The sequence below is a fragment of the Nelusetta ayraudi genome, unplaced genomic scaffold (assembly GCF_046127955.1).
Source record: "Nelusetta ayraudi isolate G7.1 ecotype Tasmania unplaced genomic scaffold, CSIRO-AGI_Nayr_v1 ptg000041l, whole genome shotgun sequence".
Lineage (NCBI taxonomy): Eukaryota > Metazoa > Chordata > Actinopteri > Tetraodontiformes > Monacanthidae > Nelusetta > Nelusetta ayraudi.
Window position 1 is genome coordinate 1,329,122 of NW_027466091.1, and position 27,289 is coordinate 1,356,410.

General features: G+C 45.3%; 2 protein-coding genes across 5 annotated transcripts; both read left to right on the plus strand.

The window, feature by feature from the left end:
- Positions 1 to 1,168: 1,168 nt before the first annotated feature.
- Positions 1,169 to 7,622, plus strand: fsta (follistatin a). Of its 4 annotated transcripts, none has more exons than XM_076033337.1 (6): positions 1,169 to 1,385; positions 2,647 to 2,844; positions 3,101 to 3,319; positions 3,434 to 3,658; positions 4,211 to 4,441; positions 6,017 to 7,622. In XM_076033337.1, coding segments are annotated over exons 1-6 (966 nt in total). In that variant the 5' UTR covers positions 1,169 to 1,294; the 3' UTR covers positions 6,019 to 7,622. The 4 variants fall into 4 exon arrangements, with proteins under 4 accessions (XP_075889452.1, XP_075889453.1, XP_075889450.1 ...); XM_076033338.1 differs by having other exon boundaries at positions 1,170 to 1,385; positions 6,471 to 7,622; XM_076033335.1 differs by having other exon boundaries at positions 1,171 to 1,385; positions 2,647 to 2,838; positions 6,471 to 7,622.
- A 559-nt stretch (positions 7,623 to 8,181) lies between these two features.
- On the plus strand, positions 8,182 to 25,928 carry ndufs4 (NADH:ubiquinone oxidoreductase subunit S4). Its single transcript, XM_076033339.1, has 5 exons — positions 8,182 to 8,335; positions 10,442 to 10,520; positions 23,614 to 23,786; positions 24,396 to 24,469; positions 25,719 to 25,928. Exons 1-5 carry the CDS (start codon positions 8,202 to 8,204, stop codon positions 25,820 to 25,822), a joined length of 564 nt encoding a protein of 187 aa, XP_075889454.1. The 5' UTR covers positions 8,182 to 8,201; the 3' UTR covers positions 25,823 to 25,928.
- The last annotated feature ends 1,361 nt before the right edge of the window (positions 25,929 to 27,289 follow it).

Consider the following 27,289-nt stretch of genomic DNA (forward strand, 5'->3'; position numbering starts at 1 on the left):
TTTTGCTGTTTCTGACTTTTAGCGCGAAATGAAAGTCATTATGTCACAGTTGACTCAACTTGATACTATTTGCCGTATAATAAACAAGCAACCTCCTGAGGGCTGTCATTAATAGGGGTCAAGTGTATTTTGATGGTTAACAGCGTTTTACTGCCTATTCCACAACAAGCAAACCAAGAAAAACATCAGAAACAGGCTGACTGTGGTTCCACTAATCTGGCAAAGCTGAGAAAAGTTGAGGCAAGGAGTGGACTGCAAAATTAGACGGTCAGTCACCCTCTGTGTTGCCACAAATTAGGAAACCGGAAGTATAAGTATGTGATTATTAGCAACAATAATATGCTGTATTTGTTTAGCACTTTTTGTGTGTGTGTTCTCGTGTCGCCGTATCCGCCTTTTTGTGTCTTTGCATGGGAAGAAAGTGCTTGAAAAATGACTGACTTCCTCCTGGGCGACTGTTAATTAGCTCCAATTTGCGGTGGAGGGTTGTAACCAGAGTTCCGCTGAAGAGGTCGCGCAAGGACTTCAGAGGACTTCGTGCCTCTGTGCGTGTGTCAATGAGCACGTGTGTGCGTGCGCGCGCGCAACACCAGCGTGCTCCACAGTTTGAAGCCTCTCCGAAAAGGTTTGATTATATTTAAAAGCTTGACCCGGCAGAGAAACCCAAACAACTGTCTGTTCTAATATTAGCCGCGCGGCTGCCGGCTACTATGAATTCTATTATTGTCTGGTGTTCGGTTATATTCCAAGCGGAAACTCTCATCAAGCAGATTTACACTTTTCCCTGCAGTTGGTGGAAGAAAAATATCAGCTATCACCAAGTGGCAGCGATTCAAAGACATACATTTCCGCATCCGGATATTTGTGGCCTATTTATAATAATAATAATGATAATAATAATAATAATAATAATAATAATAATAATAATATTATTAATCATAATAGTAATAATAATAATAATAATAATAATAATAATAATAATTGGTTTAATTATTATTAATGATAATAATATTATTATTATATAGCAAGAGAAAGTTGCCTGTAACGATGTCACCTGATTGGGACTGGAAGAACTTTGGTAAGAAAAAAGAAAAAAAAAAAGAAAAAAAAAATCTCCCCACCCCCACAGAAGAGAAGACCGCCCACCAGAGACACTCTACCCCAGACCCCTTACAGATTTAAAAAGAGAGGCTGCATTCTCAGACTGACACTTATTCAACACTGCCACCGTAAGAAGATTACTTTTGCGCTTGCCCGTGTCAAACACGTACTCCACTTTGCCATCATCTCCATCATGTCCAGGATGTTGAAACACCACATTCACCCGGGCTTTTTCCTCCTCTTCGTGTGGCTTTGTCACCTCATGGAACATCAAAAAGTTCAAGGTAAGACCCCCTCTTCATCCGTTTGCTGTTATTTTGTGCGTTTTCTCAGCAACTTCCACTGCTGTCAGTCTGGGAGGTGCAAAGGGGGAAAGGCGCCCGGGCGTGTTGGCCACTTTATGTGCTGCAACCGAGAAACTTTTTGTTTTCAAAAGTCAGTTTCCCTTCTGTGGCTGCTCTCTGCTAAGAACAAGACTCGTTGTGCATCAGACAGCGCCGTGCGTAAAGCGTCCATAAAACAGGTGCCATATGGGGCACTTCAAAGTGGGACTAGACGGCAAGTTTTGCAGCCCGTAAGCTGGCGCATATACAGTGAACCAGCCACGCTGTTTGGTGGCAGCCGCAGCTTTAGTACCTGAGCATATTCTGCAAGTTTGGGGTGGTCTGGTCAGCGTCTGGCGATCAAGAAACTTCTACGAATACGCGCTGATTAGTTCTGGGGGCGTTTTGTTCCTAATTCCCGTGCGCGCCTCCAGCCTTTAGTGTCTACCTCTCCTCTCACCAAAAAAAAAAGAAAAAAAAAAAGAAAAAAAAATCTTTATAAATGCCAAATTCGGATTTCATAAAAGTCAATATTCGAACAAGATCCGCTTCAATAGCGGCCGCTTTATATGGATATTCACGCGAGTTAATGAGCAGTTAATGCCATGTGTCTGCATCGGTTCAGATATCACGCTGTTGTCTGGATCACAAGACGTTCATTAGGCTTTTTTTTTTTCTTCTGTCTCTCTCTCATGTGAAATAAACTTTACGCTGATATGACAGTAAGCATGATATCGTCTGGAGCGAGGCTGTCTGGGATATTGTTCTGGGGCGGTGTTTAGATAAAGACCGGGGGCTTTTTTCCCTCCTTCCTGCAGGAGATTGGTGCCTATCTCACAGTGTCTAGACGCTCCACGTTGTGCCCAGACTCCTGAAAAAAAGACCATGCAGTCTGCCTCCAAAGATTCTTATGACTACTACTACTACTTCTTCTCTTCCTTTTTTTTTTTTTTTTCTTTTTTAAATTGTGGATGACTTTTAAGGGCTGTCAGCGACACATGGGATAGACAAGTGTTCACTGTCTGGAGGGGGGGAGAAAAAAAAAAATCAGACAACATAGTGCCGGGAGGGTGAAAGGGAGGGAGGGAGCGTCTCGGATAATGCTGGCTGCGTGAGTGTCTAGTGCGTCTGGGTCAGCGGCTTCAGACGTTCCCACATGCGACAATCCAGCTCTTATGTTTTGTTTTTTTCCACCCCCCTGTGTGCGTGTGTCTGTTTGCAGCTGGGAACTGCTGGCTGCAGCAGGGCAAGAACGGGAGGTGCCAGGTGCTCTACATGCCCGGGATGAGCAGGGAGGAGTGCTGCCGGAGTGGAAGACTGGGGACGTCCTGGACCGAGGAGGACGTCCCCAACAGCACGCTCTTTAGGTGGATGATCTTCAATGGCGGAGCCCCCAATTGCATACCTTGCAAAGGTGGAGGTGCACTCATTTTCCCTTTGTTTTTCCTCACAATACACAGACAGTTCGTTGTGATTAAAAAAAAAAAAAAAAAAGATGAAAAAAACATGGCCTGACCTAATTTGCGTACTCGCGTAAAAAATAAATAAATAAAAATAAATAAAAAAAAATGCGTAGTTTCCCGTCAGAGACTCCCCACCTCCCTTTCACCGCACAAGACCACATAGTTACCTTTTTTATTATTATTATTATTATTATTATTATTATTATATTTTAGAAACCTGCGACAACGTCGACTGTGGTCCGGGGAAAAGGTGCAAGATGAACAGGCGGAGCAAGCCGCGCTGCGTGTGCGCGCCAGACTGCTCCAACATCACCTGGAAGGGACCCGTCTGCGGCTCGGACGGAAAGACCTACAAAGACGAGTGCGCGCTGCTGAAGGCGAAATGCAAAGGCCACCCGGACCTGGACGTGCAGTACCAGGGGAAATGCAAGAGTGAGCGGCGTTTCATCGCGCAAACACGTCCCCCGCCGCGAGCCCGGAAAGAGAAACTGCTCCAACCATCGACTTTTTTTTTTCTCTCTCTCTCTCCCCCTTTGTCTTTGCCAGAAACGTGCCGCGACGTCCTGTGCCCCGGCAGCTCCACGTGCGTCGTGGACCAGACAAACAACGCGTACTGCGTGACGTGCAATCGGATTTGCCCGGAGGTGACGTCCCCGGAGCACTACCTGTGCGGAAACGACGGCATCACCTACGCCAGCGCGTGTCACCTGAGAAGAGCCACGTGCCTCCTGGGCCGATCGATCGGCGTGGCGTACGAGGGAAAGTGCATCAGTGAGTCATGTCACCGCACAGAAATATTAGCGCTTGAGACCCCGCCCCCGCCCCGCCCCTCGCCTAATATTGTTTGACTTAACATTATCGTCCCCGGTCAGCGCTGCAGCCACTCGCAGTTTCTTTTCTTTCCGCCAACATTCCTCCGCGCAGCGCGTCTAAGGGAGAAAGTGTGTGTGTAGTTGCTTGTGTTTTCTCAAGAAATGATAGACATCTTATTATTTCCTGATGTTGGCAGAACTTATCCCATCAGGGGGAAGGGAGTGAAAAAAAAAAGAAAAAGAGGTGGGGGAACACAGCGAAACAGGGGGAGCGCCGGGGGGTTGTGTGTCAGTGTTTGCAGCCAATCTTCGTCATGGAGTCATAAAATTGCATATTATTTTATGACTTTGTGTTCTGGACCGCTGGGTGCAACGCCATAAAAGCCAGCTTTAAGTCTCAGTTTGGTCGTCCAGCTGTTGCACACTTGTTTCAAAGGGGCTGGCGGGTGATAATCCATCTAATCAACGATGTCCCCCGTGTGCCGAATCTCCCTCCCTTCTCCTTCGCTAGAGGCCAAGTCATGCGAGGACATCCAGTGCAGCACGGGGAAAAAGTGTCTGTGGGATGCTCGGATGAGCCGCGGCCGCTGCTCGCTGTGCGAGGAGACCTGTCCCGAGAGCCGGACGGACGAGGCGGTGTGCGCCAGCGACAACACCACGTACCCCAGTGAATGTGCCATGAAACAAGCTGCTTGCTCTATGGGGGTGCTGCTGGAGGTCAAGCACTCGGGATCTTGTAACTGTAAGTAAACGACAAATAGCAGAATATGAGAGAGAGAGAGAGAGAGAGAGAGAGAGAGAGAGAGAAAGTGAAAACAAAGAAACGAAACACCATCCCCACCCCCCTGCCCCCAATCTCCAGGCAGAAAACAGTAATTCATGTTGCTTCCCTGACAAAAACCTCCCCTGAAAGCCCCCCACCCCGCACCCCCGCCCCTCCCTCCATTTCCAACTTCCCCCAACTCACACTCCAACCCACACCACCGAGCACAGCTTAAGCAAGCAGAAAGGACTTGGGAATAGAAGAACATGCATGACGTTGTCTCTGTTGCTGGCTTTTGTTCTTGTGTTCTTATTTTTTTTTGTTTTTGTTTTGTCTTTTTCGATTCTACTGCAAAAATGTGAACGATAAAGCTACGAATCAATCACTACACTATTTGCTGCGGTCAGGAAAAGGCTAAATTCATTAAACTAATGAGAAAAAAAAAATCAAATAAAGGAGACTAACTTTGTTTGCAGTGGAACAATCCTGATATTTAAGCCTAGTTTTATTTATGGTCATGTTTAGTGGTCTGCAGGAGCAGGTTGCCTTTAATCTCATGCAGTTCTCTCTTTTTATTTTTGTTTTGTCTTTTTTAATTCAGAAATGGTTTTGTTTTATGACGGTGGTCATATCTTTACGGCTTGTAAATTCCATGGTCACATTGCTTCCTTTAAGTTTGTTGTACATTTGATTTGTTTCATTTTTCTTTCTTTTTTGTTGCGTTTGGCTGTAATCAATCATTTCAAAATGCACTGCCTCTTGGGACATGCACCACACTGCTTACACGTCAGAAGGAACAAAACACTTTCATTCATAATTTGCCCAGGGCGGTATTATTGGGAACATGGCGGTGGTACTTGTACTGCTGATAGTCATGCAGACTGCCTGTCTGTGGATCCCTGCAGATCCGTGGACACATGTCATATTGAACAGCTGGCCTTGAGGAAATATGACTTTTACATTCCACCTAATTGGAATGGGCCTAAGGTACACATCTGAAGCCAAGGGACCAAATTTATGATGACCTCACGAGCTAAATGTAGGTGTGTTAACTGCTTAGTGTCCAGGATAGGCAGAGAAAGCTTGTAGAATAGAAAAGCACTCACTTCCTTCTCATCTCAGTACGAAGAGAAGGTTCGTAGGTATCGGCTTAACTTTAACTCCTTTGTCCAGCGTGTGTGTTCTCTCCTAGAATGTTTATCACAAATCACAAATCCGTATGGATTGACGAGGGACTGCCTGTTTTTATTTCCTTTTATCGTCATTATTATTATTATTATTATTTTTTTGTACTTGTATTGTCACTTCTGCTCTCGCTTGCGTGCTATTTACCTTCTTTGTTCATCACCACGTGTCCGATGTAAACCTCTTGTGTAGAAAGGAAAGGAAATACCTCAGAGCTGTGTTCGGCGACGCCTGAGCCGACTCGCTATACAGGCCAGGCGGCGGCACAGCGTCCCCGCTCCCCCGCGCATTTGAGCCACGACCTAGAAATCAAAATCAGAGCGAACCCGAGAACACAAGAGCATATGTGTTATGTGTGTCTGCTTTCAGGAGTTTGCCCAAAAGAGACCTGAACCTCTGGAACCATCAGTGCCCCTCCACCCTGCACCCAGCCCCCTCCAACCTACCTTGTGACCCCACCCCTTAAACACCCCCCCTGTTGTTGTTCTTGTTGTTTCTTTAATCTGTTATTCTGTTTTACTCTCTCGTTTCCACATCGACTGGCTAGATAAGTGAATGTCCCATAATTGGGGATGCCACAGTCATTGCTGATGCCACATACTGACCCCGTCCTTGTCACACGCACAGTAACATAGATTGCAAACACACTCCAGCATCAATGTAGACGTGTAGCGACAAAGAGAGAGAGAGGAGGAGAAGTAAAGAAACAAAAGGGAGGTCGTGTGGCGTTAGCTTTGCTGTGGGCTTTTAAGAGAATCAAGTGATATTCTACGCTGTTGTGGTCCTTGTTCATACAACAGCTACCGTATATTCTCCCACATAGCCATTACCGAAGACCAGGAGGAGGATGAGGAAGATGAGGACTCAGACTACAAGGCCTATGTCCGTATATCTTCTATACTGGATGGATAGGCCCTCATCACTAGGGGAACAGTCCTAGGGCAAAGAATCATGTCCATACTGTACATTGTGTGTATGCTTATTTATTTTTTAAAGAAAAAGGAAGTATACATATAGTTCAGTCTGCTAGATGTTTATTTATACTTTTTTGTGTTTTATAATTTATACATTTACAATGTCAGGCTTACTATCTACCATGATATATTGTGTTACCACTCATTTCCCCTCTATTTGTTGTTGTCCCTTTAATTTCCTTTTCTTTTCTTTTTTTTATCATGAAGAAATATATTTGTCCAAAGAGAAGCAGTGTTATTTATTTGTCATGTTACCATGTAAGTATGCTGTAAGTCCTCTGCAAGATGTAAATTGCATTCCCCCAAGCTGTACAAATCTGCTTGTTCCCGTCAAATCTCTATCACAGATGTTTATGTCACACATACGTTAATGCATGTTAGGCTGTGTGTTTATTTATTGGGAATATATCAATCATTTTATGTACAGAAGTGTTTCTGGTTTGTTTACAGCTCATAATAACTGACCAAAGGGATCTTCTCAATGGTTTTACACAACAACATTGTAAAAGTTGCAACACAACAGTGATGGAATGGAAGGAAATATAAAATAGCCATTTTTTTTTCTTTTTTGTGTTTTTAGGTTACCCTTCTTTTTTTTTTTATTACCCTTTAGATTTGATTACATTCGGAAATGAAAACTTTAGGTGTTATTCAATAGCATGTTTGTCAGAGCAGAGGTAAGTTTTGGTGGATACTTGATTATTTTGGAAACAATGTGCCATTAACATTTGTGTGCTGTCTTCTTGCCAATGTGCTCAATATTGCTCTCTCGGAGCTAAGCTAGAACTAACATACTGCAGTACTCAATATATCAAACCATCACCTTTTTTTCTTTTTTTTTCAAAATGCATTTTTATTTTCAGAAATCACAAGAGAAATAAAAAAAACAGTTATGGATATATATTTTGTATTTTTTATGTAAATGTCATATGTACATACAAAGTTTGATGGTATTTGTACAGATATGAAGAGTGAAACAATAAAAGTTTTTTTTCCTTATATTTATTCTGAGTGTGATTTAATAATTATCTGCAAAATCATATCACATTTAAATATTGAATTTTCACCGCAATCATTTCGAATGTCGTGACAAAAATGTCCTAATAGAGGTCAATCAACTCCTTTTTCTTTTTTTAAATTGATATGAGTAACATTTATGAGGCCGGTTAAGGAATCAGCCAACATCAACTATTTGTGAGCTGTTACCAATGAGCCAAGTCTTATTGACTTGATGCTGTAATGCTGATGTGTAAACCCTGCACCCTGTTCACACAAAGCCCTTTAAATATTATAAAAAGCTGACTTTACCCTTAGAAATAAATCGTTTTGTCGTAGACTGAAGACACCAAATATTCCTGATAATCACAGCAAGTAGAAAAGTTGGACATTGGAGATTATTCTGAATGTAAGCGGTTGCTTTAAATGAACATGGTCATGCTCCTAATCATCAATTCTTTCATGAAATAGACACCAGTGACATAGTTCCACCCGGAATATGTCTGGACATGTCAGTTAAATCAGTAAAGTCATTTTAGATGCTGGCATCTGGCCTTCATCCGTGTGACCATGAGCTGCCGCGCATGCAGTTTGGTCTTTCGAGGCTTCCGTTGACGTCGAGGGTAACAACAATCATGGCGGCCTCAATGTCACTTCTCGGCTTGAGACGTTTGTCTGTCATTAATGCCGCCTCTAGACTTGTCCTGAACCCTGTCAGGTAATCTACATTGCTTATGTTTCTTACAGTGTTACATTGGTCATTTCCATGCCAGTCGTTTAAAGTATTTCACTCTGAATCGCCTCAAGATAAGAGAAGGGGTCGTGTGCTCGACTGGCTTCGGTCAAGCTAGTGTCGAGTTCACATGTTCGTTTGCTTTCTTAAATAGGTGTTCGCTGCTTATTGAGTACAATTTGAAGAGATACAAATCTTCTCAAGCTAGTAATTTATTATTGTGAGAATATGAGGTTGAGGCATTCCGATTTGTCAGCGATATGCCATGTCCTTTCAGTATCCAGCTACATCGCTAACCGAAGCTAATGAGCTAATTCTAAATGTAGCCACTTGAAATAACATTAGGACTCAACGCAGTTATCCGTTGCTCACAGAGCAACGCATGTGCGCATGTGCTGCGTATCCACACTAATATTTGGCGAGACGAACTTTATTTAATAAAGCAATTATCACTGTCTGTCGCAGACCCGTTAACCTCCCAGTCAACTACGTGGAAGCTTACTGCTATCATCAAGAATGTCTTCTTTTTACCTTTGGACCGATTGCATTATTTGCTCTCTGCACGGCAAATTCAACACACGGGATAAAGTATTTTTCAATCTGATAATTGTATTTGCACGTTTGAGCCAAAGGTAATGGTGAACAGACCCATCCTATTTGAACTGCAAATCCATTCAGCAGACTCATGCTTTGAATAAAGACCTGACAGTATAAAGCACAGCTACCACATGAATGAAAAAACAAAAAGACAACACAAAAACAAAAACAAACAAAAACTTTCTGATTGGCTAGTCTGTCACAGTTTCAGATGATGATCTTAGACAAAAGAAACGTTGCTAATTTGTTATTGTTTCATTCAAATCTTAAATGAAAAAACAAACAAACAAACAAACAAAACACATTTAAGGGGTCTCAAAATGACAGAACCCTAAAATGCATGACATATGGTGGACAAAGAGCAAAGAGAGGCTCCAAGACCTCATACCTATCACAAGCAAGTGTTACTTTTTTAATTCTATGTAAAAAAAATTTTAAGAGACAGCTCTACTGATGCTACTTACAATTAGCAGGACATCATGAATAGATTCATCTGACAAGGAATATTACAACGTTTTTTCAGTTTAAGAGTTTTATGTAATAACGTGCCCATGAGCGTTATGATGTGTGTTCATTGACTATCCTCCAATAATGTAACCATGTCGTTTTTGACTAATCAGGACGAACGTACCTGAGTTTTATTTTGTGTTGATTTGTCTCTCAGCATTCACATCAAAGGTTTTGGCAACACGTCTTCACATGCTGGCATATCATACCATCAGTCACAGCTGATCTGCCAGTGTAACACTGCCAGTTTAAAACTTAATCCACTGACTGAAAAAGTCAAAGTAAAAAAAAAAATAGTAAAAGGAAGGTTCTTTATTATTTTTTTTTTTAATTTTTTAAAGGCACTTTTAAGCCTGACATAGCTCATTTTGAAACACACATTTCTTAATGATGAGCATTGGGGCATGACGCCAACATACAAGGAAGGCCTTATTCAAAAACAATTTTATTCCTCATTATCAATTTGACTCGGTTGATTCTTGGTTGCCTCGAGTGAGCCTCCGCAATAGAATCTGCGTCAGCTCCAGTCATTTGGGGCCTTTTGCACTGGCATGGTGTCATGTTGATTGCAATCTCATTTTAATCTTGCGTTTTAAAATGAATGTGAAACTGTGATGGCAATAATCCATAATGTAATTATCTCCACCGGGCCTTTTCTGGCTTATTAGCGGCACATTGCGGCTTTGTGACGGCACAGTGTTGCACTTCCACAAAGAGCTACACAGTCCTCGCCTGACAGTTGACCACAGCCAACATTAAGCACGTCCTGTCATTAGGATGAGAGCGAGAGTCTGCCAGCGATGCACCAGACAGAACTAATAGGTGGCGGGGGGGATTCCCTCCTTGTCTCTGTCTTTTTCCTGCGGTCTGGTCCAGGATGCTCGGCTCCCCCAACGTGTCGCTTGTTTGGGTCATTCACCTTTTTGATGCTCGTCTGCCTTTTGTCTGGCTTTGCTTGGCATCTGACGTCTACCTAATGGTTTTCAGGTCTGCAAGCACATCAACATCGAGGCTGGCAGAGAAACCAGGACAAGACACGCAACTTATTACTGTTGATGAGAAATTGGTAAGGATCCCTCCCCGCGCAACGTGACCCACAGATTGGCGTTTGTCTGATCCGCCAATTACTTTCCTGGAAAAAAAAAAAAAAAAAAGTTCAGAACCCTCCTTATGTGCTGCCAGAATGAGCTTGAAGTAGACAGTAGGCTTTTGTAACCATATGATGGAAATGGCAAATGTCATCAGTAGTAGGTCTGTGTGTGCTCATCGCGCCCATTAATCCTCTTCTTTGCTAACACCCAGGCTGCACAAGAAGGTGCCGCTGAATGGTGCTTTGTTTTGCTACGGCAGTGACCGATGCAATGCGGATCAGATGTTAATTTTATTAAGAAAAACCTAAAAAAACAAAACAACCAAGAACATTCTGGTACTTCGCCTGTTATTGCGAATTGCTTGTTGAACAATTGAAACGCTTGTCTTCACTGGTTAAAATCAGAGTTTAACATCAATATGTTATATGAGTTAATTTAGCTTGTTTTTTTTATTTGTTTAAAAGGGACACTGCATATTATTGAAACTGGAAAATGTAAATATACCAGAATCAGCCAAAGGCTGCTTTCCATCTGCAGTCTCTAGCAGGTCAGAAGAAATAACATTACAATGACAAATACTAATGAAAAATACAAACAAATGAACAATACGATTGAAGAATTGGACAACTGACACTAGCAAAGAAACAAAGAACACGGAGAGGATACATAAAGTGTACATTTAAACTTAGTGCTGACAGATCTGGTTTCTTTTCAGCCACTTTTTGAAAAGCTCAATTTGTAACATTTAAAGGGATTAAAAGATGTTTTTCGTCCCACACGTTTACTACAATGCAAATATCCACGCACGATGTTGCATTTGCATTGCAGCATTAGATTCGGTGCGTCTGAAGCCGAGGAGGGAAATGCTTCTGCTTTGCTTTTCCACACATTCTTATCCTCACTCGATCTCTGTTTTAATGGTCAGGGGCTTCCCAGATGTGGTTGTCGCCATAATTTCTGGCAAACTACTACCAGCTGCTTTTGAAGAAGCCCCGGGTGTAGAAGTTTGAATCCTCACGTCCAGCCTGAGCCTGAGCCTGAGCCAGCTTGCCATTCTCGGTCCACAATGCCTACGTCTCTGCCCCAGCTGCTGGCTCACTGTCGGGAACAACGTTGCCGACCACATCCGACTTTGTGGTATAACAACGCATTATCCCTCGACTGGTACAGCTGCGTAAACTCGGATCTGCCTTTTCAAACTGATGTGGTTTTGGAGAGGCCTGCGTGGCTCCCACCGCTCTCAAAAAGTAATTTGTTTTGCAAGCTGTGCGATGGAGTCAAAGTCACGTGACAGTCAGGGCCTGCAAGCCTGACGTTTGTTTGCATAAACAGCAATTATCATGCAGCCGAGGGCCCGAGCTTCAGTAGCTGCGTTTCACTGCAAAAAAGCTTTATGAAACGCAGCTTCATTAAAGTTTTACGCTTTGATTTCGCAAAATAAAAGCGAAAAGCTTTTATTTGTACTTTGTCTAAAATCTCAACAATGTGCAATTGCCATTTGCAGGTGTTTCCATCGAATGGTGTTAAGCAGATTCGCCGGAATCCTCGTAAATTGTTTTCTCGTAAAATGTCGAGTTTTTTTTTTTTTTTTTTCTCTCGAGAATTACGTTTGCTTTTATTTGTTTACCTTTGTTTGCCGTCAACGCGGGACACTTTAGCGATATACCTCTGTATGAGTGCGTCTGAAAAACCACCTCGTGAGAGCGTCCAAACCTTTTGGCCACATTTGAGAGGCTTTTCCAAGTGTGGATGCTTCCATTAGCAGTTTTGTTTTTAATATTTAGGTTTAGCGCAATTGTCGGGGTGATGGAAACGTAGCTACTCTGTGCTGGGAACAGAGGACCTAACTGCTCGCTCACTAGCAGCCGGAGGTGATAAGAGTTACAGTGGAGAAACAGGGCGACCAGTGGTGGGTGGGTGTGTGTGTGTGGGGGGCTGTTGTGGACATGTTTTTTTTTTTTGGTTGGGTGGGGGGGAATTACTGTGTGTGGGCAGCGTCAGTGTGCTTTTGTTCCAGACCAATGCTGACCGTACTGCCAGACAAACCTTTGGCTGGGTGGAGTGTCTGTCTCTGTCCTCTCAGTTAGGGGCCACTGAGAGGAGCAGCGGAGTAGAGGAGAAAAAGGGCCTCTAAAAACGGGGAGGGGGGGGGGAGAAAAGAAGCTTGCATGAAAAAAAAAAAAAAAAAAGAGCGGGGGGGCGGTTGGATGGTGGTGGTGGGGTCGGGGGGGGGGGTAGCTTTGTGAGACACCCTGAGACTCACGCAAAAGACAGTGGCCACTTCAGCCACAGAGGTTCCTTTGTCGAACGCTGTTGCTGCTGGTGGCGGCGGCGGCGAGCACTCTAATGCTCACCCAGACAGACGGAGCAGAGAGGCCCTCAGCTGTTTACAGTACAGTGGTCTCTGTCTCGCATGGAAGAGGGCAATGAGAGCGCTCTCCCTCTCGCATTCAGCGTACGTCGGCACGCTATCGGCATCCAACCGGGGCCGTCGATAAGCGCCAATTGCTCTTTGCTCGCCAACAATCAAACCGAGGTCTTGATCCGCCCAGAGGTTACGTCGAGTTCGCACGCCGTGCCGAGGAGGACGTGTTGAGCCCCCCCCCGCCCCCTCTCCTCCTCCTCCTCCTAACCCCCCACCATGCCCGCGCTGAATGAAGCTGATTAGATGAGGTTGCATTTTGGCTCGGGCCGGCGAGGCTCTGACCGCGCTCCAGAAACTCCTGTGTCTTTGCACTTCGTGTCGACACTCGTCACTCGGTTCTCCTGCTCTCTGTCTCTCTGTCTGAACCAAACGTGCACGTCTCCGCTCCGGGCAGATCGTTGGTTGTCCTGCCGTCGAATGGCAGGCCTGCAACTGGCCATCGTGTTTGTTGTCCAGTAATCTATGGATTATTTTTCCATTCATTAGTCACGATTATCTTCTTTATTTTTACCGCCTGTTTTGGACTTGAATCTTCATACCTGTGTGATGCTGTTGTACTCTGACAGCGCACGTCTTTAAACAGACATATCAAAATAATGACACAGTTGTTATATTTTTCCAATGTAAAATATCATAGGTATATTAATTCCCGTTTTAAAGCTCATGTGGCATTTACCTTTGTGAACTATCGTTCGCGAAGCTAGCTTGCTAGCTTGTTCCATGTTTTTCCGAGCTCTTTTTCAAGGGAGACCTGGCCCAGAATTCCAGTAGTTTAGCGTTCCGGCTCTCTGCTTTTGCTTTCATAGTTTTTGTTTTGTTTTGATTTTTCATAAAAACAATAGAAAGCATTCGACAACAGAAAACACTTTCCTTCTCCTATTGTAAAAGGCTGATCCCCACCTTGCTGATCTTGCAGGCTGAGGTCAGAAAGACACGAAAACGCCAGATCTAATAATAGAGACCTTATTTAGTCTTTGAGTTGACAGAAAAACAAGCTTAAAATCAATTGAGGGCGCTTGTGGTGCATGCAAATCTGATTTATGAGAAAGAAATTCACGACTTTGTGTTCTCTTCTATGGCAGTGGTTTGATTGCATTTTTTTCCTTTGAGCTGCACTGTGTTCTTCTCAGCCAGACCCTCTTAAAAATTTAACGGTCACATTTAAGTGTTGACAAAAATATGAAATTCCAGGCAAACTTCTTCAGCTTTTTATTGAGCGGGGCTCTGAGGGGGCTTTGTCTGAAAAGCAGAAGCGATGCCAAATGAAAAGGGCCTGCGTGATGCGGCTCCAGCGCTCCCCAGAGCGCCCATGCCGATCTGCTTTTGTTTGTAATTACTGTTTGATTAAGCATGCTGGGCAGCTCCCAGGGTCCGGCCCACTGGCCACTGATACACAGCTTTACACGGAATGTCTGCAGCCTCCCGAGCCCGGGCCTCTACCCCGCCGTCCGGCTTCCATCTTTGCAGGGAACTCGCAAAAAAAAAAAAAAGAACCCTCAGCGGCTCCCTCGATGTGTAGCTCCTCCCACTCACGCCCGTGCGACTGAGCGCCAGCACCGGGCTGCAGCTGGGGGCCAAGTGTGCTCCCTTTCTTCACATAAAGACAACACCATAATCTTAAAGCGCTCGTGAAGCCCCGTTATAGAGTTCTCTAAAGGCTCCGGGCTTTTACGAGGCGGAGGAGGACAGTTATTAGAGTGCGGGGGAAGTCGGGGGAGGGGGGGGGGCAACAGCCCTGAGATCAAGAGAGCAAACGATCCCAGAGATGGATGATTTGAAATCACGGGCTTTTTTGCTCTCGGAATCTCAAGCACATTGGTGACTTGGCATGGAGCGTAGCGTCACATCTGGGTGAAATATGCCGGGGTGGAAGGTTGTTGGTTGTTTTGACAAAAGCCAAATTGGAATCAGATCGGGGAAAACAGATTCTCGCACTCGGCCGTGATTTCCCGTTCGAGAGATACCGAAAGGCCAGCGTGATTTCCACATTCGAGGGGTTAGGAACGCAATCACGGAATTAGCCAATAGCACATCGGCTGTTTACAAGGATGGATAAATACAAAGCAGATTATCATTTGATTAGAAAATTGCCTTTACGGACGAGGGAGGACAGTTTTTATGTCCTGAGAACATTCCTGCAGAGTTGCTAATGCTCGAGACTACCTTGTGTTGTTGCCTCACAAATTAAACTGCACAAATGAGTGGAAGCGACGGCCCAAGAAGCCGCTCAAAGCAGGTGGCTCATGTCATAGAAGGATCTGTTATTTAGAAACACTGTCACTGCCAGTCAGAAGTTTAGACACACCTTCACATGCATTCTTTTTTTTTTTTTTCTCCATCTTTACGACTTTCTACACTGCAGATAGATACTGAAGACATCGAATATTTGAGCAAGATGTATGTAATTATGCAGAAGAGAAAAACACGTCCAATAACTCCAAATATCCTTTTCGTGAAACGGTGTCTATTTTGAAGAATTTCAATATAAAAGGTGTTTCAGTCATTTGACATAATTCCACGTGGTTTCATGTGTAGTTTTGATGTCTTCAGTGAGAAACTGCAATGTCAAGTCACGAGAAAGAAAGCAAAGACTTTCCAGACTTTTGACCGCAACATGCAACTGTAAAATTAGACTATACGGTTATAAGGCTATAATCCAATCACATACAATGGAAATAAACAATGGAGCGACTGAGTGGACGCTGTCTGACACTGCTTCTTACCAGCAAAACCTCAACACAGATGCTGCCTTTCCCGTTTTCCCATAAAATCTGCTTGAAGGAATAGAGTGCCTGAATAAAAGTCCTGCTCTTTGAACTGCGAGGGTATATTTAGCGCAGGCAGGACTAAGTCGGCAGGGCGAAGGGTTGCCGGTGTGCCGTCCAGGCCGGTGTGCCCCCCCACCCCCATCCCCCAAGCCCCCACCTCCCTCTCATCCTCCTCTCCCTCCCTCTCTCCCCCCTTCCCTGCCTGGCGTATAGACAACTTAAGTGTCTGTTTTGTCTGGTTGCACACACACACACACACACACACACACACACACACACACACACACACACACACACACAGATTGGAGAAAGAAAAAAAAAAAAAAGCATTCCCGGCTCAAGTTTGGAGTGGCTGGTCAGAGGATGTGAGGATGTTGTCGCTCTTTGAGGAGTGCCAGACGAGAGGCTTCATTATGTATCATCCACTAAATAGTATTTCATTCATTAACACTCTCTTCCACAGACGCTAAGCCTCTTAGAGGAACTCCTGAGCTGTGTCAGCGCCGTGCAGTTTTAGGAAGTGTCTCGCTGCTCAGTGTTATGTTTGCAGAGCAGATAAGAAAAGACTCGTCCGTCTCCGCCTCCACTTATCAGCAGCTCTTTTTCCAGAGCTGCTCTCCCATTGATTTCTTTTTTTTTTTGTCTGCTGACTTATCATAAAATATAAATGTAGTTAAAAGTGTGATTGTTCTTTTTGTAATTATTTTACAAAAAAACGCCACAATGTCCCTTGAATAAATACCAGCGTTGCTTTAAGTAGTTTCTTTATTAGTTAAACCAGCTTTCCAATACTCCAATACCCAATCAGTCAAATCAATCCAAACTTTATTTATATAGCGCTTTTCATGCATTGTCAGTACATCTCAAAGTGCTTCGCAGAAAAAAACCCAAAAGAGAAATATGGGGAGAGCATCCACACTGAGAGGGGTCAACGCCTCCGTGGGCAGACCACTTATAGCTCCCCCTGTGGAGGTGTACAGTACATCATGCAGTTATACTGCTAAAAAAAGCCAACATTCTTTCCACACATCTCTTCCAGACTTTAGGCGTATTCACGAAGCATCTTACTCGAAATCATTAGCGAACAGATGCGGCTTCCAGGCGCAGGTTAGAGACCTAGCCGCTCCTCCTCCAAATCCCCCACGCCCCCCTCCTCCACGTCCCGGCACCCGGCATGTGTAACGTGAGAATGGACGCGGCCCTGACGCCAGCTGCTCCTCCTCGGTATTTTTTTTTTTTTCTTTTTTTGCCGCGTCGAACCACTCCATGCGCACGAGCACGCCACCTAATGTTTGCATTGTCTATTGGCGACCTCCCACCACCCCCCCACCGCCCCCACGTGCAATTGGTAATTGGCGCGCCGGCTCCACTTCAAAGAGGCGGAAGGTGGGAACCGGCCGAGGCCGATGAGTGAGGGCCTCGGTCTGGGCCGCGGGCCGGGCCGGACGCCCAGGGGTTAAGGGTGATGTGTTTGGGTTTTCACCGCACGCTGACTCGACATGATTCAGCTCAGCCGACCCCGTGACCCCCCCCCCCCCATCAGCACCACCGCCTCCCCCCACTGCCGAGTTTCCAGTTTTGATTGACTGGACTGTAACTGGCACTCCAGCTGTCACCGGCGTCGCCTCTCGCACGCCACAACATGAAAATAAAAGTGAGCAAAATTTTATTTACGGCCGGACGTCCTTTTTTTTTTTTTTTTTTTTGTCTGTAATTGCGCTCAGAAAGCGACGCCTCGTAATTCAGCGCATTGGTTAACAATCAATCGTACAAATGTCACCGCTCGGACGTTTTCTGGGATTTGAAGGACTGCGTGCGTGTTTCTGTACAAAGGATGTTTGTAACTGTTGGCAGTCGCTCTAATGTGTGGCGTTCTGCTCAGCTGACCAGCGCAGTTTGAATGACAGTGGATCCAGCCGGCGTCAGAGACCGACGTGTCTTGGATTGCGGCGAGCGGCGGAGTCGGGTTACCTCCTGTGGTTTATTTTAGGTGTAAAAGAATTCTTCTTTTCTTGTGAATAAGTGCGCGGGGAGTATCGGATGTGTGGAGTATCAAGTGATTGAGCGACAGACGGAGAGCCCAGGACCTCTAAAGTGAATGAGCAGCCACGTCTTGAGTAGACCGGGTTCTCATGGCCGCCTCCCCTGCAGTTCCTTTTTCCGAACCCGTCGCTCGACCTGCTCGTAAAACCCCAGGAATGGATTGGATTTTCTTTTGAAAGGAGAGCGAATTAAAAACATTTGTTTTGTCTTACCTCTTAAATTTGCGTCTCACGTTTTAAAAGCCAAATGTGATTTCCTGTTGGACGTTGACTTCGATATGCAAACCTGTCACGGTGAGCCACTTGATGAGTGGAGGGGAAGAAAGAATGTTTGGAGCCCACGGTCGAGTCTAGGAAATTTGATGTAGTGCAGATGGACAGAGACTTGATGGACTGAGCGTGTTCTCAGGAGCGACGGGGAAGATCCATGAACGGAAACTCCAAAGACGCCCTGCCCCCGCCCCCCCCCCCCCCCCGGTGTATATTCTGGGCTGGTTTAAAGTTAAATCGTCCCTGTTCCGAGCTGCGCAGGTGCGCCGTGTCTGCCGAGCGGTGCCGTTCCCTCCTTTAGCAGTATGTGTTCATTAGTTTGAGCGGCCACCAAGGTGACAGAGAGAATGAGAAAGTTGCATGTTTGGCCTGGGTTTGCGCTGAAAGAACCAGATTTTGAAAAGCTATTCAAGTGATGTGGGCTATAAAGAACGAACTTGTAGATCCACTGTGTCAGAAGTTGTAATATTTAGACGACAACCGAAAAGGAAAACACGACTCACCACAGTTGACTTGTTAATGTTTGAGAATGGATTGAACTTCCTTCAGAGAGACGTTCCAGTGGTTTGCACTCTTAACTGCTAATCCCAAATAAGCGTCTCTTGTTTGTATTTTTCTCATTTAGCGTTAGATTTCGGAAGCCCGTGTCAACGGTTCCACACCGACCTCCTTAAACCGTATGCAAGACTGCATTGACGGAACTGTGTTAGCAGGAGAAGTCATTTTTGAAGGGGGAGTTTGGTCGGATGGAGTTATGTTTTTCCAACAGGAATTTAATGGCACATTGAAGGAGTCAGGATGATTGAAGTAGTTTCAGTAGCTGCGTTTCCATGACCCCTAGAGTTGTGCCAAACCTAAATATTGCAATAAGAAACTGGTGATGGAAACACCTAAACTTCCAAAAACCTCTTTTACTCTCTCACTGAGGACTTTCAGACTTTCACCATTCAGGTGGAAACACCTGCAAATATGAACTGTACTTTGTCCAAAAGGGAAATGCAGCTACTGATCTGCTACTTAGTTGACAGATTCAGTCGTGGTTTATTATTTATTAATCTAACCTACGTGCAGTTGTAGCTTCTTCACATGTTGTTGTTGAGAGACACGGCGTCCTCCTCCCGCTGTTTACTCTCACTCGCTCCCCGTTGCTTCTTTGCCAGTTCTTTCCTCGTCAACACCTTTTGAAGGGCGTCCGCGCTGGTGGAGATCATCCAGTCTAGGTTTCTGTATTTCTAAAAAAAAAAAAAAAAAAAAAAGACAGAAAAAAAAAAAAACAAAAAGCATGAGGACCAGCGGCATTCAGCAGTCTGGTGGGCCCTGCGGCCCCACAGCGACAAGCCGCTACGCTCTGTGTTTGGCACGCAGCCTGGAGGTGTCACAAATATCGACACGCTTTCACGTGACGGAGACTCTGCCAGTGGTTTCCCCCCCGCTCTTAAGCCCGCCATTCTGCCTGCCCAGCCAGGTATTGTAGGGCCCCGTGAAGGCTCTGTGAATAGTGTCAAACTTGATCGTTCTCATTTTGCTTCCTGTACACGCAAGAAGAAAAAGTGCCCACCGTGTGGGTTTCCCCCTTTGTGACGGCCCTCTCTTAGTCTTCCTGGGAACACGCACTACATTCCAGCCGCAACCTCTTTGTGAGGGCGGCCATTGTCGGCCGTTATGCCGATAACCTCCTCCGAGCCTTCAGTGCAACGCATGCGAGTATCATAAGAGTCTAGACCAGGCATGGGCAAACTACGGCCGGGGGCCCATATGCGGCCCGTCAAGCTTTTTAATCCGGCCCGCCGAACTTGAAGAACTGACATTGATTAGTTAGTTAGTTAGTAATTTATTGAACGTGATAGTAAGTCAGTCATAAAATAGCCGTGTTTCATCATTTAAATACCGTGGGCTTTCAAAGGCCCATATTCTATTGTAGTGCTTAGTAGCTAGGTATTAGCTGTGTTTCCATTACCCCTGGAATTGTGCAATAAAAGACTGTTAATGGAAACTCCGAAACTTCGAAACTCCTAAACTTCGAAACTCCTAAACTTCGAAACTCCTAAACTTCGAAACTCCTAAACTTCTCGCAAAATCTCGCGGGAAGGATTGCGGCTCATGCGCGTCAACACCCTTCAATGGAAACGGCAGCAAATTGCAGTTGCACTTTGTCGAAATTTTAGAAATGTCTTTTCTGCATATCCCGTGATATATTTTATTGCCTTATGAGGTGGGTCACCAAAATGCATCCATCTGCTGCTGCTCCAGCCCCTCACCGGTCAGAAAGTTTGCCCACCCCTGATCTAGACGGTGGCCGCCAATGAGCCGAGTGTTTTCAGTGATTGGGCATGGCCGATGTTGACGCTGTTGTCCTCTCTCTGGTTCATCAAGGGCCTGTTGTGTTGCCGCTCTGCGTCCGAGATGTGATTTAAGGTCCGCTACATCTGGACTAATTCTTTTCTTTCTTGCTGCGATACTTTATGTAACGTACACATGTTTGACCATAGTCTGGCCCGCTAATCCCAGGGGCGTAATTTCCAATATGTCTCTGAGAGGGATTTTCATGCAATTTACCCCCCTTCACACCCACACACACACACACACACACACACACGCACCAGACCACGTTAAACGTTTTGCGCAGGGCAAACTTGTTTCACCTTAAACTCAAAAAGGGGTGGCGTGCACACGCTTCCCTGCCTTTGATTCACGCTTCGCTGTGTCCTGAGCATTTTAATGGTTTTTGTGTTTTTTCCCAGAAAGTGTTTTACTTTTGAAGTGTAAATCTCGTGAACTTGACTTTTTTTTTTTTTTTTTTCTGGGTCTTGCTGATTTTCTTCACGAAAAAGGAAAAAGAAAGAGAAAAGTGCGGCTGCTTTCTCACACTGTCCCGTGTGTTATTGTGTCATGAATCATCCATTACCCCGTTTGGGTGAAGGGAGCATGTTTTCTTCCTCTCTGTGACAAGAAGGAATTGTTAAGGTTAAGTAGATAGGGCAGCCGGAAATAATTACCAAGCACTTGTGAAGAGGTGCCCCCCACCCCCAAACACCCCTTTGTCCGGCCTTCTCCCCTTTTTATTTTTGGGATTTGAACTATTTTTTCCTCTTGCCCAAACCTGTGCATCTCGTCCACGATTATATTTGGGACGGCGAGAAGAGATCCCCCGCTGGACCGAGGTGTCGCTCGGTCGTCCTGGTTTTTTTTATGGGGCTTGAATGGCACCAGGAACCCCTCCACCCCACACACACACACACACACACACACACACACACACACCTCCCCTCAACTAGAAAGGAGCGGCGGGCTTTTGTGTGGGGTTCATACAAAACAACCCCTCCTCCCCACCAACACCACCGCCACCTTTCTACGAATCAACTAGCAGATGACAGACAATGATGAAAATTTGATTCTTTGAAGTTGGATTGGCCATTGAAACGTGTCGGATTGTTGCATGGGAAGGAGCAGCGCCCCTGGGAAGCCCCTGGGAAGCCCCTGGGAAGCCCCTCGGTCCTGGGTGGCTGGTGCCGGCACGCTGGGAGGTGGCTCTGTGTTTTGTCGCCGACTTCCCATCGCTTGTTTGCTAATTCCCCGAAGAATTGGAGCCGTTCCTTGATAGGAGCTTGAAGAGGCTCCAGTTGTTCAGGAATACGTGTTTGGTCCACTCAAAAGCCCCCCCCCCCCACCCACACACACACACACACACACACACACACACACACCTCCTCGTCCTCCTCCCCCACCCACGTCCCCCCTCCCCCTCCCCCTCCTCCTCCTCCTCTTGTCGCGCTGGCCTACTTTCTGATAGTCTGGAAAAATATCACCTCTAGCATCAGACATTAATTTTATCCACCTGGGCCCAGATGAACATAAACAGCAGCAGGGCATTGACAGTCAGATAGACTGCATAGCTGTGATCTTCCAGTTTCTTCAACCAATTCTTTTTTTTCCCCCCAAACTTGGAAAACATTTTATTTGGTTTATGTTTTTATTGCTTTCCAGTCGACGTTTCATTTAGTGTCTGAACATTATACATGGGTGCAGTGAGACGATCCTGCTCAAACCAATCATCAATCAGCAAACATGTTTAAAACTCTTTCAACTTTTCTTGGATGATATTACATTTATTTTTTTTTTATTTTTTTTTTTTACACACAATTCCAATTTAGAAGGTCATAATTCCAAGATTCAAGATTCAAACAACTTTATTAATCCCTGAAGGGCAGTTCAGTTTACAGCCGTAAGTCACAAGTATAACATAAAGGGCAGCAGATAACAAACAACATCCACTCTTTCAGTGCCCCAGGTTGGCAAGGGCAATCAGCACTAGCAGCAAATAATAAGATAATATAATAATTAAGTATAGAATAGACGTAGACATAGACATAGACAGACTTTATTGATCCCCTTGGGATGACTCCCTCAGGGAAATTAAAACTTCCGGCAGCAGTGAATTAAAGCAGCACACAGGTAGAAAAATAGTAAACAATAGCTACACAATACGGCTCTCGGGTCACAATGCCTGGCCGATGTTTGTCATTTAACCGTCTCAGTAATTCCCAAACTTTGATGCTGCTTTAAATATGCAATGATTAAAGTGTCCTCTGTCACTCGCTCATGTCGGCCCTCATACTGACGGTTAATTCTGCCAACATCGCCGTTGCACGTGATTTTATCAACTGTTGCCCGCGACACCGACGCATTCCTAAAAGTGCCAGATATACTGATTGGAATATTTCCCCAAAGTAAATCACAGTAAAGTGCTGGAAAGATTTGTTTGTGGTTGTAACAGTTTTTGCTGGAAAGAGAAAAAAAGCCAACAGAAACAGTAAAAGTCGAATCCCAACTTGAGTTTAGTTTACTCTGGCTGTAAAAGCGCCTCCCAAATGCTCCCTCATTTCATGCTCTTCCTGATCTTTGGCCCACATTTGAGCTTCATTTATTTTTTCTAGCCTGATATTGAAATGGGAAAGTAAATCCCTCCAGACCGACGCTGAGTACAAAAATATAAAACGCCTTGAATTGTAAATCTTCTTTGAGCAGCTAAAGAGGCTCCACCTTCTTCTTCCTTGACACTGAGAATGTCGTCAGAATTTAAAGTTTTATTTTTTTTTTCAACACCTGCCACTTTTCTTCTTTAAAAAAAAAAAAAACCTTTCTCGACGAACACACGCCAGACACACATGTGTTAGCATGACCTCTTATTCCTTGTAGGGAGAGGAAAAAAAGACATCAGTCACTAAGTCTGTGGAAGACAGCTGCGGCTCTGCAACCCAAACCACGTCTGTTTGTATTTTGCAGCGGCAGAGTTTGGAAAGATTGAACTAATCGTATTTATTTTATTTTTTGTTGGGGGGGGGGGGTGAGGGCTGCTAACAAATTGAAATGAATCGTGTACAAATTTAGTACCACTTGATTAAATTGGTATTGTGTGTGTGTGTGTGTGTGTGTGTGTGTGTGTGTGTGTGTGTGTGTGTGTGTGTGTGTGTGTGTGTGTGTGTGTGTGTGTGTGTGTGTGTGTGTGTGTGTGTGTGTGTGTGTGTGTCCCTCTGACATGCTTTATTTCTCCTCTGGCTCTCAGGACATCACCACGCTGACAGGCGTCCCCGAGGAGCACATCAAAACGCGCAAAGTTCACATCTTTGTTCCGGCCAAGACGGCCATGCAGTCTGGCGTCAACAGCACCAAGAAGTGGAAGATGGACTTTGACACCAGAGAGCGCTGGGAGAACCCGCTGATGGGCTGGGCGTCGACGTAAGAAAGACCCACATAAATACCTTTTAGCTCGAAATGAACTTCAAATTTCGAGGTCAACACTTATCAGCATATTTTTAAGTTTGACTCAGTTATACTCTTAATAAAGCCGTAGAGGTTTTAATTTTCACTCTCTTATTTTTCATCCACGTCTCCAGTGGAGCGGCCATGCGTGATTAATTATTCACACACACACACACACACACACACACACACACACACACACACACACACACACACACACACACACACACAAAAAAAAAAATCAGCATATTTAGCCCTCTGTTTACATCCTCCTGCTAAACGCTGGAGTTTAGCTTCCTGTGAAGCTGATACTGGAAGGAGAGGTAGCCGAGGCTGGTTTGAGGCGGCCTCGAGAGGGCAGAGCAAACACCTGACTGGCTTTGTGACATCACAGAGGGTTTAGCACAGGGTTGATCAAAAGGGGAGTCCACTGACAGTAGTAGAGGGATTTTACTGATTAAAAAAAAAAACAAAACGCTAAAATAGTTGCATTGAAAATAATTGTTGCATGATGGGATTTCTAAAAAGTTCAGCGTCGACTCTGTGATCGTGCATTTAACTTCTCCCCCCCCCCCCCCCCTCCAGCGGCGACCCTTTGTCCAACATGCTGCTGTCCTTCTCCTCCAAAGAAGACGCCATCGCTTTCGCTGAGAAAAATGGTGAGTGGAAACCCGCCGGGACTTTAGCGTACGACAACAACAACAACAACAACAACAACAACAACAACAACAACAACAACAACAACAACAACAACAACAACAACAACAACAACAACAACAACAACAACAACAACAACAACAACAACAACAACAACAACAACAACAACAACAACAACAACAACAACAACAACAACAACAACAACAACGGCCGTAACATTGAGTGCGAGTGCGAGCGCGAGCACCTCCAGTAACCCCGGGCCGCCCCCTCCTCACAGGAAGGGGTAGGGGTTGGGGGGTGGGGGCGGACTTCTTGTTGTTGAGGTCCTCAGGAGAGGAGCGCCCCCCCCCCCCCCCCCCCCCCCCCCTGTGTTTTCAGCTCCGGGGGCAGCAGGGTTGTGCAAGATGCTGAGCAGGTGCATGTTTTTGAGGTGGAACAGACGCGCAGTTATTTTGTTCACTTGGCGTGTTTGAAGCCACTGAGACAGCAGCATCTGAGGCCGCAGCCTGGTCTCTCACTGCGGATCACCGCTGCGCTCTGCCAGTGACGGGCCGCAGGAAATCTGAGTCGTGTTAATGTTGCTGTTTAGTCTTCAGCCTTTTCCAAAGAAGCCTGCGCTGGTGTATTTTTTTTTTTTTTTTTTTTTTTGTATCATCACTTATTTGTTGCTCAATTATGAAAGTTGTAAAATAATTGTGCAGATTGTGTGAAAGCAGCTGCTGGATACCGGAAGTGCTTTTTTCCAATGACCGGTGACCTGATGAAGACTCATTTGGTCAATGTTTTTTTAAGGGAGGAAAAAAATAAATAAATAAAATGGTTGGGCTTCAGTGGCTGTGAAATGGTCTGAGAGGAACGAACCCCTGGCTAGGCTTTAAATGCCCTTTGTGACATCAGAAGGGGATATTATCTGAAGTCAGAAATGTGGCCAGGAAAAGAAATAAAAGAGTTGTCAATTTTCTTCTCCTTTGTGGCAGAGACACATTAGAGCCGATCCTTCAACCAAGTGAGACGCTGCGGCTGTGGCTTTTTTTGCTCCCCTTCACTCGGAGGACTGAACCATCTGGGCCAGTCTGTTGAAACTGAGCCGGCTCCTCTGTTTATTGCACTATGCAAGTGATTAGTGCGGGTCGGACTCGGCGCAGGCTGCCGATGTCTCCGGAACACCTCATCGCGGCTGGAGCTCGGCCAGCGGCTGGACATACGTGACGCTCTCGCCCCCATTATTTACTCGGATGTTTGTCCTTTCAGGTTGGAGCTACGACGTCACGGAGAAGAGGAGCTCCAAGCCCCGGGTCAAGTCCTACGGAGCCAACTTCTCCTGGAACAAGAGGAGCAGGAGGTCTGCCAAGTAAACTGAAGACGTCCCATCTGTTGGCTGGCGTGACCTCGCCGTCGTCCCGCAGCGGACCTGTATTTTTCCCTGTCAATAAATACATTATTATATACGTGTGAACCAAACATTTGGGTCGTTATCACCTTATTCTTCAAACACTCACCTCATTAGCCACTTCCTCGTTTAGTCTGCGCTCCTAATGAAGTGTTTGCTCCAGTCGCTCAAGACAACAAACGCAAGAGGGGCTAAAATATTATTGCAATTAGAAGCTGTTTAAACGCAGCAATAAATATATCTGTGGGCCAAAGCCAGTGACCTCCTCCTCCTCCTCCTCCTCCTCCTCCTCCTCCTCCTCCTCCTCCTCCTCCTCCCCTCCTCCTCGCCTCTCCTCTCCTGCACAAGTGTTTGTTTCCGTCCTGTTACCTGGTTCTTGTAGTGTTTGGGAAACCACACAACTTGAACCGGGCCGAAAACATCTGCATCTGCGCTGTTTGTGCAGGTGTGAATTTTATGAGCGCAACTCCAAAAAATAAAAAAATGTTGTAATGCTCGATGAAGAATTGTGGAAAAATCTTCAGAAGAAAGCAAATTAGTATGTTGTTTTTTTTTTTTGTTTTTTTTTAGTGACATTGGGATGATTTGTTCATTTATTTCATGACGACAACTTGACATTGCGTATGCTGTCATCCTATCAAAGATCTAAAATCTAGAAATAGACCTGTTCAGCAAAGCATTTCTTCCCTGTCAATTCTCATCATTTGCAAAACCAATAAATGTAAATCTTATCTTCTTCTTTAAAAAAAAAAAAAAAATGAAACCTGCATTTGAGCAGCTGAAAAGAAGGTGAGATCCCAAGAAATGTCCCAAATTTCCCTCCCAATTAAACCCATTTTAGTTGTGGAGGCGGTGTGTGTGTGTGTGTGTGTGTGTGTGGGGGGGGTGATTGTCTATTTGGCACCTGTTTGGCAAAGCCTCCTGCCTGGACAATATCTGGAGCATCCTTTGTCTGCACCTGTGGCCTAATTGGGGTTGCTCTCCACCAGAGTGGTCATTTAGCTTCTGCTCACAAGCTCGTCACGTGTTTCCCACCTGCATGCAGACTGAAGCTGGTGGTTCGCTGGAGTAGGTTGCAGCTTCATGAGGTGCAAGTCTTGACCGAAACCCATGGGACTGCCGGCGATGTCCGACTTCAAAGATCAACCCAGGAGCTCCTGGGTGTGCTGCAGCAACGTTGGCCAACCTGCTACAACAACAGCATGGAGTGAATGGGACGGCAGGAGGAAGTGCCTGTCAGGTATCCATGCATCCACCCATCCATGCACCCATCCATGCATCCATCCATCCACCCATCCATGCATCCATCCACCCACCCATCCATGCATCCATGCATCCATCCATCCACCCACCCATCCATGCATCCATCCATCCCTACCTACACTACCAGTCAAAAGTTTGGACACGCCTGTTTCCTCTTTAACTTAACTGC